Genomic DNA, 12,173 nt, shown 5'->3' with positions numbered 1-12,173 from the left:
TCACTGAACCTCTCAAGATTCATATTGATACATATTTAAAGGTGCCGTAGAACATCTTTTTAAAAGATGTAATATAAGTCTAAAGTGTCCCCTGAATGTGTCTGTGAAGTTTCAGCTCAAAATACCCCACAGATTTTTTTTAATTAATTTTTTTATCTGCCTATTTTGGGGCATCATTAAATATGCACTGATTCAGGCTGTGCGGCCCCTTTAAATTCTCGTGCTCCTCGCCCCCGGAGCTCGCGCTTTCCTTAAACAGCATAAACAAAGTTCACACAGCTAATATAACCCTCAAAATGGATCTTTACAAAGTGTTCTTCATGCAACATGTCGAATCGCGTAAGTATGGTATTTATTTGGATGTTTACATTTGATTCTGAATGAGTTTGATAGTATGCTCCGTGGCTAAAGCTAACATTCCACACTGTTGGAGAGATTTATAAAGTTGTTTATGAATTATACAGACTGCAAGTGTTTAAAAAAAAAAAAAATAACGACAGTCTTGTCTCCGTGAATACAGTAAGAAACGATGGTAACTTTAACCACATTTAACATTACATTAGCAACATGCTAACGAAACATTTAGAAAGACAATTTACAAATATCACTAAAAATATCATGTTATCATGGATCATGTCAGTTATTATTGCTCCATCTGCCATTTTTCGCTGTTGTTCTTGCTTGCTTACCTAGTCTGATGATTCAGCTGTGCACAGATCCAGACGTTAATACTGCCTGCCCTTGGGTAATGCCTTGAACATGAGCTGGCATATGCAAATATTGGGGTCGTACATATTAATGATCACGACTGTTACGTAACAGTCAGTGTTATGTTGAGATTCGCCTGTCCGTCGGAGGTCTTTTAAACAAATGAGATTTATATAAGGAGGAGGAAACAACGGTGTTTGAGACTCACTGTATGTCATTTCCATGTACTGAACTCTTGTTATCCAACTATGCCAAGGTAAATTCAATTTTTAATTCTAGGGCACCTTTAAAACAGTTTATGTGACTACAGTGGTTCTACCTTTATATTATAAAGCGACGAGAATACTTTTTGTGCAGAAAAAAAAAAAAAAAAAAAAAAAAAAAAGACTTTAACAATATCTAGTGATGGGCGATTTCAAAACACTGCTTCATGAAGCTTTGAAGCTTTACAAATTTTTTGGTTCTAATCAGTGGTTCGGAGCGCCAAAGTCACGTGATTTCAGTAAACGAGGCTTTGTTTAACTGATCCGAACCACTGATTCAAAACAAGATATGTAAAGCTTTGAAGCAGTGTTTTGAAATAGGTGTGTTTTGAAATAATGCAAATAAATATCTTAACACAAAATAACATAAAAATGTTTGCATTCCTGAATTTCAGAACTCTACTTTTGTCTTAAACTTCAGTCACATACTTGCAGACTTCAAGGTAAACATCGCATTCTTAAGAAAATGGTACTTTTCTCTGTCACCAAGAACTGAAAAGTAAGTTAGACAAAACAATCCATTTTAAGATGAAGAGTGTCAGAAAAGACACATACTGTATGAACAATGCAGTGCTTTAGGAACTTGCATTTAAGCACTCATATCATTTCTGAGAAGTTTAAAGGTCAAAGCTATTATGTATAATTCCATGTTCTGAGCAACATCTGAGAGGGTCAGCTTTGTCAGACACATTTTCCATCACACAGAACTCATCCCTCATTCTTCAAATGACTATGACCAAGAAAATAAATAAATAAATAGAATAAAATTCCTTTCTTGAATGTAAAAAAAAAAAAAAATGATAATGATGTTAATTGTTTAATAATAATAATAATAATAATAATAAATAACAATAGTAACCATCATCATGCAAATGTAAAAAATAACAATTAGACTGACACAAACAGGAAAGCAGTGTAATGCCAGGCAGTAAACAGGTAGTGCACTCACATTCACTGCTCTAGATGCCCTCTGGGTCTTTTTTTTTCACTTAGCATTCTTTGGTTCAAAGCTCAGTAGTTACTTTTCCATTTTAGCATAAACCCAATTTCAGATAACAGACCCAAAGCTAACAGAAAAAAACAAAAAACAAAACACAACTTTGATTAGGACTGAGGAGAAACCTCTGGAGACAGAAGTGTTTGCAGAGGAGGCCTCTCTTCATCTGCTGGAGATCGATCGATTCAAAGAAGATTTTCTTTGTTTCTCCTTACTAAGTGCCATCCGACTGCGTTCACGCGATAAAATTCATGTTTACGTACAGACAAATGATTCACTTATCACAAAGTATCTATATAAAATGTCCTTACATGCTCGTATTGTGAATGGTATTGATCTTCTAGTCTTAAAGGGTTAGTTCACCTGAAAATGAAAATAATGTAATTTATTACTCACCCTCATGTCGTTCTACAGCCGTAAGACCTACGTTCATCTTCGGAACACAAATTAAGATATTTTTGATGAAATCCAATGGCTCAGTGAGGCCTGCATTGACAGCAATGACATTTCCTCTCTCAAGATCCATAAAGGTACTAAAAACATATTTAAATCAGTTCATGTGAGTTAAAGTGAACGAGAATACTTCTTGTGCGCCAAAAAAAAAAAAAAAAAAAAGACTTTAAAAGTATCTATATGGGCCGATTTCAAAACACAGCTTTGGAGCTTTACGAATCAAATCATTGAATCGGAGCACCAAAGTCACGTGACTTCAGCAGTTTAGTCGTTTGATAGGAGATCCGAATCACTAATTCGAAACACAAGGTTTGTAAAGCTTCAAAGCCTCATGAAGCAGTGTTTTGAAATCACCCATCACTCGCTTTATAATATTAAGGTTGAACCACTGTAGTTACATGAACTGTTTCAAATATGTTTTTAGTACCTTTATGGACCCTGAGAGTTTGAATGGCTTTGCTCTCAATAGAGACCTCACTGAGCCATAGGATTTCATGAACGAATCCTATGAACGAAGGTCTTACGGCTGTAGAAAGACATGAGTAATAAATGACATTTTCATTTTTGGGTGAACTCATTCACACCCTGGTGTTTTTTACTCTTCCTTTATGTTACTGTTATTTGGCACTTTTCCACCCATATCTATGATCTATTGACAGGCTATGTCTCTAGCTCGCACTTTCTCCCTATCTTTGCTGTCTCTTCCCTCTTCTCCAGAAGTGACTGCAGCTCTCAATGTATCCATAAAGCGAGCATTTCTCCAGCACAATGAATGTAAATTGCATTCATTTCAATTTCGGCACTAATGTTCTTGACGTTTGTTCCTGTTTCACGGCAAAACAAACAAAATGGAATACAGTTACGTTTGGTGGATTGCAAGATTAGGATTTAGAGCATATTTTGTAGCCAAGTCGTTCTGCCAACCCTGAGAGAAACTCCAGTTCATTTGGCTGCGGCCCCAAAGATGATTATGTTCTGTCTAATCAGGCATGTAATTGGACAAGTAAACACGTAAAAAAATATGAAAAGTATGACATTAAAAAATGCATGTCGGTGTCATATATGAACCTGATCCCAGGATTTTCATTTTATGTACAGCTCTAGCACATGGTGTCAAAGATAGATGGTTGGACAGTCGGAAAGACAAATGGATGGATGGATGGATGGATGGATGGATGGATGGATGGATGGATGGATGGATGGATGGATGGATGGACGGATGGACGGATGGATACTGTAAGTGGATGGATGGATGGATGGATATTGTAAGTGGACAGAGGGATGGATACTGTAAGTGGACGGACGGACGGACGGACGGACGGATACTGTAAGTGGATGGATGGATGATACTATAAGTACTGTAGATAGATGGATACTGTAAGTAGATGGATGGATTGATGGATGGATGGATAATTGGATGGATACTGCAAGTGGATGGATGGATGGATGGATATTGTAAGTGGATGGACGGATGGATACTGTAAGTGGACTTACTGTTGGTTACGGTCCACAAACTTTTTATTCATCAAAGGATCCTGAAAAAAATATATGATGGTTTCCACAAAAATATTAAGCATCACAACTGTTTACAACATTGCTAATAATAAGAAAACTTTCTTGATTACCAAATTAGCATATAGAAATTAATCATTTAAAATGATTAGAAGGATCATGTGACACTGAAGACTGGAGTAATGGCTGCTGAAAATTCAGCTTAGCATCACAGGAATAAATTATATTTTAAAATACATTCAAATAGAAAACAGTTAATTTGTAATAATATTTCTCAAATTTTTACTGTATTCTTGATCAAATAAATGCAGCCTCGGTCAGCATAAGAGACTTCTTTCAAAAACACATACACTGCTCAAAAAAATTAAAGGAACACTTTGAAAACACATCAGATCTCAATGGGGAAAAATAATATGCTACATATCTACAGTTCATCCGGAAAGTATTCACAGCGCTTGACTTTTTCCACATTTTGTTATGTTATAGCCTTATTTCAAAAGGAATTAAATTCATTATTTTCCTCAAAATTCTACAAACAATACCCCAAAATGATGTGAAAGAAGTTTGTTTGAAATCTTTTACAAATTTATAAATCACACGTACATAAGTATTCACAGCCTTTGCTATGACACTTAAAGTTGAGCTCAGGTGCATCCTGTTTCCAGTGATCATCCTTGAGATGTTTCTACAACTTGATTGGAGTCCACCTGTGGTAAATTCAGTTGATTGGACATGATTTGGAAAGGCACACACCTGTCTGTATAAGGTCCCACAGTTAATAGTGCATGTCAGAGCACAAATCAAGCCATGAAGTCCAAGGAATTGTCTGTAGACCTTCGAGACAGGAATGTATCAAGGCACAGATCTGGGACGGGGGACAGAAAAATTTCTGCAGCATTGAAGGTCCCAATGAGCACAATGGCCTCCATCATTCGTAAATGGAAGAAGTCTGGAACCACCAGGACTCTTCCTAGAGCGGGCCGCTCGGCCAAACGAGCAATCGGGGGAGAAGGGCCTTAGTCAGGGAGGTGACCAAGAACCTGATGGTCACTCTGACAGAGCTCCAGCGTTTCTCTGTGGAGAGAGAAGAAACCTTCCAGAAGAACAACCGTCTCTGCAGCACTCCACCAATCAGGCCTGTATGGTAGAGTGGCCAGACGGAAACCACTCCTCAGTAAAAGGCACATGACAGCCCACCTGGAGGACTCTCAGACCATGAGAAACAAAATTTTCTGGTCTGATAAAGCAAAGATTGAACTCTTTGGCCTGAATAGCAAGCGTCATGTCTGGAGGAAACAAGGCACCGCTCATCACCTGGCCAATACCATCCCTACAGTGAAGCATGCTGTGGGAATGTTTTTCAGCAGAAGGAACTGGGAGACTAGTCAGTATTGAGGGAAAGATGAATGCAAAAATGTAAAGAGACATCCTTGATGAAAACCTGCTCCAGAGCGCTCTGGACCTCAGACTGGACAACTGACCAATGAGATAACAACCCTAAGCACACCGCCAAGATAACAAAGGAGTGGCTACGGGACAACTCTGTGAATGTCCTTGAGTGGCCCAGCCAGAGCTCAGATGTGAACCCGATTGACATCTCTGAAGAGATCTGAAAATGGCTGTGCACCGACGCTCCCTGATGGAGCTTGAGAGATCCTGCAAAGAAGAATGGGAGAAACTGCCCAAAAATAGGTGTGCCAAGCTAGTAGCATCATACTCAAAAAAAACTTGAGGCTGTAATTGGTGCCGAAGGTGCTTCAACAAAGTATTGAGGAAAGGCTGTTGAGGTCAGGCGAGAGTGGGGGCCATTCAATGGTATCAATTCCTTCATCCTCCAGGAACTGCCTGCATACTCTCGCCACATGAGGCCGGGTATTGTCGTGCACCAGGAGGAACCCAGGACCCACTGGACCAGCGTAGGGTCTGACAATGGGTCCAAGGATTTCATCCCAATACCTAATGGAAGTCAGGGTGCCATTGTCTAGCCTGTAGAGGTCTGTGCGTCCCTCCATGGATATGCCTCCCCAGACTATCACTGACCCTGCACCAAACCGGTCAATCTGAACTATGTTACAGGCAGCAGAACGTTCTCCACGATTTCTCCAGACCCTTAGACATCTGTCACATGCTCAGGGTGAACCTGCTCTCATCTGTGAAAAGCACAGGGTGCCAGTGGTAGACCTGCCAATTCTGGTCAAATGCCATTCGAGCTCCACGATGCCAGACAGTGAGTACAGGGCCCACTAGAGGAAGTCAGGCCCTCAGGCCACCCTCATGAAGTCTGTTTCTGATTGTTTGGTCAGAGACATTCACACCAGTGGCCTGCTGGAGGTCATTTTGTAGGGCTCTGGCAGTGCTCATCCTGTTCCTCCTTGCACACAGGAGCAGATACCGGTCCTGCTGATGGGTTAAGGACCTTCTACGGCACTGTATAGCTCTCCTACAGTAACTAAGTAAAACCATTCCTGTTTAGGGGGTCATCTCATTGTTGCCCATCTAGTGCACCTGCTGTTAATTTCATTGTTAATAGCTGAAACTGATTAACAACGCCCTCTGCTATTTAACTTACCAGATCAATATCCCAGGAGTTTAACTGACTTGATGCTATTCTGATTAAAAAGTGTTCCTTTAAATTATTTGAGCAGTGTATATAAACAAAGACTTACAGACAGTCAAATAAAGGCAGTGAATGGATAACAGTATATTGTATAGTTACAACATGCTGGAATACAAAATGTCTGTAGTTGTACAGAGGGCTAATAGGGCAGTGGTTTTTGTGGGCTCTGTCGGTGCTGTGTAGCAGGTAATTGCTGAGGCAGACCAATGAGAAGCTGATGGAGAAAAAGAGAGAGAGAAGCCTTTTATCTGTGGAGGTCTGGCAGATGAGGAGTGCGCACTCTCTAATGAGGGGGCAGGCCCATATTGACCAGCACTCCACTTCACTTGCAACACTAATGGTGTGTGTTTATCAAAATGTTTGAGTGGTTTTGCCTTTACTGCACTTCAAATACAGCTCTGGTCTCTCTGTGTGTGTGTGTGTGTGTGTGTGTGTGTGTTTGTGTTTTTTTTCCTTTTCACTTGGACCGTTGGAATGAATGTTACTGTCAAGAGGGAAACAACAAAGCTGAACGACCGAAGTGGTGTTTTTTGATATTGATCTAATTTTGTGGTTGTATACACAACAGTCTGAACACACTTGACTAAATTTAGGTTTTTCACGATCTTAAAAATCTTTAGAAATTAATACTTATGCTTAAATGCTTAAAATTAGTGTAGACAAATACAAATTGTGCCTACATATGAATTTCTCAAACAATGAAAAAAGAAGCCAACAAGTTATTTATTAAACTATAAATTGATTGCAGTTTAAAGGCACAATATGTAAGATTTTTGGATTAAAATATCCAAAAATCCCTAGAACAATGTTATATATTTTGTTGACTTCTGTACTTACATTATTCAAAATGTTTCCAAGAATGTTTAAATCCAAAGAAATAAGCAATTTTAACCAGGACACGGACCGTGTCCGTGCGTCGTCTATCAATGACATCATATCCGTGTTACCCTCGGTTTCCATTTTTATTTTGTAGAAACCATGGAAAAGCCAAAGACGCTTTAATATATTATGTGTTTTATTAGCAGTGTTGGGCACGTTACTTTAAAAAAGTAATTAGTTATTGTTACTAGTTACTTCTCACAAATAGTAATGGAGTTAGTAACTGAGTTACATCATTATAAAAGTAACTAATTACCAGGGAAAGTAACTATTGCATTACTTTAAAAAAATAATAAAATAAAATGTCAAATAACTTGAATGCCCCCAATATTAAATATAAGTCTAAGAATAAATAATTCTTGATCCGACTCGTGACTCATGATCCACTCTTGCTAATGAAATTTCGCTGTACTTTCATTAAAGAAAATGTAGTTTCATATATATGTTTAAATGGTCCTATGTTATGTTTTAAATTCATTTACTTGATTATGAAAAGTGAGTAAGATGCATCATAAGATGCGCAATATATCGGGAGTCATGGAGTGGGTCAGACATGATTTTGACCACTTCATTAAGTTTTGTTTTATAGAAAGCCTCTCAGCATGTCACGTTTATCACAGTAGATAGGACCTTTGAACCAGAAAGACACAGCTTACATTTGACTAAAAGGTTTTTGTCTTTATGCTCAACTAAAGTGAAATAACTGAGGATATTTCCACTTTGAGAAACTCGTCTTGCTCTCGCCTTGACTCGCCATGAATGCCGCACATACTTGAATAAACGGAAACACGCCCACAGTGCGTCTTCATGTTTACAGTGGTTGGCATCCACCAATCCTACAATGCGTCGCTGCTGTAAACCGGTTAGGCTGTAGGCTACACTTCAGCCAAAATTAATTTATATAATTTAATATGGTAACGTTAACAGAGTTAATTTATTTAAAAAGTAATGCGTTACAGTAACGCGTTACTGCCCAACACTGTTTATTTGACAGACGAGTAACTGTCTGGATACATTTACAGACAGAAAACTAATCAGAAAACTTGTATAGCTCAACAGGGTAAGTCTTATTGTTTACATCTCTTTTTCTCGATTTACCACGAGTACCATGTTTTACCATGACTAATATTGATCAATCTTACTGCAGTGTGCAACAAGTGTCTCAAAGTTGCTGCCTAGCGAACACAGAGTAGCACCATAACAACTTTCAACACACAAATGTACCTAATATGACAAAACAGCGCAGCTTTACCCTACATATGCTTGAGCAGAAGAAGCGGAAGCAGCGACTGCGGCGTAATAAAAGTCCCGCTGCTCGAGTCGTGTGTCGTGCTCGTTTCTCATTAGCAATTGCTCCAGCGGCCTCGTTCAGCTCCAACATCACTCACCCTGCTCTGCTTCATACTACAGTAATGTTAATAATCTCATCCATGAACATGATTTATGCCCGAGTCCCATCCCGAAGACAACACCTCCCATGATTCTGCGAAATCATTGTTATGAATAAGTGACCTCTAGCCACTAAAATGTATATATTGTGCCTTTAATATATTTTAAAATGACAATATAACAAAGAGTATATATATATATATATATTTTGATGCATGCAGTTTGTGAGTATATATTTAGGCAGAATATATATATATATATATATATATATATATATATATATATATTCTGCCTAAATATATACTCACAAACTGCATGCATCAAAGCAATGAATTTTATTAACTGATCAACAACAAGCTGAAAAAGATTCATAGTGCATTCATGTCATTCAGTGTTTAATGACCATGTATAAAGCTGAATGCTGATTGGAGATTTAATGCAAGTGCATCTCTATTCAGTGGTAGAATGACAGCGAGGAGCTTCTCTGATGCTTCCGCTGGTTTCTGTAGAGACGACTGCATTAATATTGATAGTCCTGTACAAAGCAGGCTGGCTGTGAATAGGAAACACAGTGCACTGGACACAGAGTGTTTATTAGATACTGAGAGCCCTTCAGATGGTCAGGAGGGCACCTGTGATCTCAATCACACAGTTAGAGAGCAGAAAGCGATGTTACTTAAACACCAGCTCACACATAAACATATACATGTGAGGATCTCTCAGTGACTTCCAATGTTAATTAAGTTCACTCTACACATCTACAAATAGAATTCACCCAAAAAAAAAAAAAAAAAAATCTGTCAATCAAATGTGATTAAAGCTTTCAAACTTCAATAAAGATGCATAAACAACATAAAAGTTTTATAAAACTGGTTCATATGAGCTGTATTAATTCGGCAACGCTCATTGAAAATAACTTCCGGTTGCTGCAAATCACTGTCATTGTGGACACACCTTAAATGTTTCCCTATATGTGTTACATTTTTAAACATACTGCCTACACAGGTACAACAAAATAAGTGCATACACACAACCATGTATTACTTCCTAAGGAAAATGTTCTGTTCGGCTCATGCTGTCAAAACAACAACTCAAGACCAACAAATACTAAATACAAATTCTAAAAAACACCAACATCTAACCTCTTGAGAAAATTGATAACTGTAGCCATGCTAGAGCAAGAAATTAAATAAGCAGTTTAAAACACTTGAGTCTAATATCACAACAATATTTCTTTTTGTATCTTGCTCAGCCTCTCTAGACATTTGTGGAGTGCAAAAATGTCCATTTAGCCAAAAATGATAACACGTCACCGTCCTGTCAATCAAAATCTGTGCAAGCACTCACAACAAATATTCTATTTTAAAATTCTATGCTAAAAGTCATTCAGTTCTATTAGAGTTCCCTCTGTCTCACAAAAACAACTGCTGCAGGAAGGCTGAGGTCTTGTTTCTCTGTTCACAGATTCAACTGTAAACAACTGTAAACTTAACCACCATACTGACTTACTGTCCAGGTCTGCAGTCTAACTGAAAGACTCTCAGTCCAGCATGAAAAAAGATTACTTTTCCCTTTCTGGAAAGTACATACTGTCCATGCATACAACAGCATGAAGTTAAACAAAGAAACTCTGAAAGCACGACAGAATTTATCTTTGATGTGCCCAATAGTGGTGGGCATAGATAAATTTTTTTAATCTAGATTAATCTCACTGTAATCTTGGAATTAATCTAGATTAATCTAGATTAAAATGGCTCATTTGAATTCTGCCAAAGATATTCAGAATATGTGTGCTACCCAAATAATGACTAAAAGTAATCCGCCATTTTGTCGACAAAGCAGTCAGGAGTTACAAGATTAACCTCGGTGGAGTTAAACTTGAAAAATTGTGTATATTGACATCTTTCCGCGTTTGAAACAACATTGATTCTCATGTTCGTTCATGTTTATTTGATGCTATAAATGAACTAGTAGGAAGAGATGACCGATTCACGATCTTGAGCTGAGGCGCTACAGTAATCTGTCACGACCATGGTCACGACACATTAAAGAGCAACAAAACGGTTTTTAGTGTTTGAATTTCTTAAAAAAAAAAAACCTACACAGTTTTAAAGCCGGAACTTTATTTAATATAATCGGTAACCTGCTCTGTCTTGTCTGTTGACGTGTTGTCAGTGTCCTCTTTGCTCCGTGATGCATCATCACTCTCTGTGTCGTGACAGCACCAGGGCTTGTCGGACAAAGCAACAGTAACTAAGGGGGGCGGGTCTTTGCGAAGGGTCAATTCGGCTAGGTATACATCTGCGCTAAAATTTCAAGGTGAAAGTCATCATAGCTTGCGTAGTATAGACCCTGCTCCCAACCCAACTTTGAGAATAGATTAACGGCGATATTTTTTTATCGCCCGATAAGATTCTCACATTAACGCCGATAACGGCCCACCACTAGTCTACAATCTTGCGTATTCACAGTAATCTGATCTATTAAACGTGCACAGATTATTCAAATTAATGTCTGGCTGCAAGTCTGAGCTGGGACAACAGCAAAGTTAACACACACACACACACACAAAAAGAGCAAATGGGCTAATGACGCCATGAGGGCTTGGAGTCAAACATGATTCATATTGTACAATAGATCATTACAGATTTCTTTAACATCATCTACTCATCGTCTCAAAGACTTCCTCAGTCTAAACTGCAAAAATTAACAAAGGAAGTAAATAAGCAAACGCCTACTTTACATGCAATTGCATGCCTCTTCTACAAAATCAGCTTCTTGGTATAATAAAAAACATCATTAATCTTTTAAGTTTAACTATCACATATCAAAGTGAAAGACTTTTTGGTAATACTTTATCATACATATTTTACATTAGTTAACATGGACCAACAATGAAAAACACTTTTAAATCACCAAGATCATTCATAGTTTCAACATTTACTAAATAATACATTATTAAAAATCAAAAGTTGTATCAGTTAATACTACTTAATGGACCTGATCTAACATGAACTAACAATGAACAGTTGTATTTTTAAAGGTCATGACATGAGAAATCAAATTTGCCTTGATCTTTTGATATATAAGAGGTCTTTGTACCATTAAAACATCCTGCAAGTTTCATAGCTTACAACATCCTCCTCATTACAAACGAAGCATTTATTTAAAGGGGACCCATTATGCCAAATTCACTTGTTTGAACATAAACGTCTGTTGGAAGTGTGTGTACACAACCACCCTATAATGGCCCATCTTAAAAAACTTGTTTTGATATTGCGGGATCTGTGACGTCACATGGGCAAATGCATTTGCATATGCCTGCCTTTAGAGCAAGATATCGACAAATACTTAT

General features: G+C 38.0%; 1 protein-coding gene across 7 annotated transcripts in view; it reads right to left on the bottom strand.

The window, feature by feature from the left end:
- Positions 1-12,173, bottom strand: part of adck1 (aarF domain containing kinase 1) — a 193,371-nt gene that overhangs the window by 23,776 nt on the left and 157,422 nt on the right. Inside the window, exon 10 of one of the 7 annotated variants that reach the window (XM_067367170.1) lies at positions 3,916-3,956. The exons of 5 other annotated variants lie outside the window; for them this stretch is intronic. In XM_067367170.1, the coding sequence (XP_067223271.1) occupies positions 3,916-3,956 (41 nt within the window). Of the gene's footprint in view, positions 1-3,915; positions 3,957-5,312; positions 6,765-12,173 lie in introns of those variants that run through there. One more of the 7 variants, XM_067367171.1, reaches the window with a different exon arrangement.

Source organism: Chanodichthys erythropterus, chromosome 18 (genome assembly GCF_024489055.1).
Source record: "Chanodichthys erythropterus isolate Z2021 chromosome 18, ASM2448905v1, whole genome shotgun sequence".
Taxonomy (NCBI): Eukaryota; Metazoa; Chordata; class Actinopteri; order Cypriniformes; family Xenocyprididae; genus Chanodichthys; species Chanodichthys erythropterus.
The sequence above is the reverse complement of the archived record's forward strand: the minus strand, read 5'-3'. Positions and strand labels throughout refer to the sequence as shown.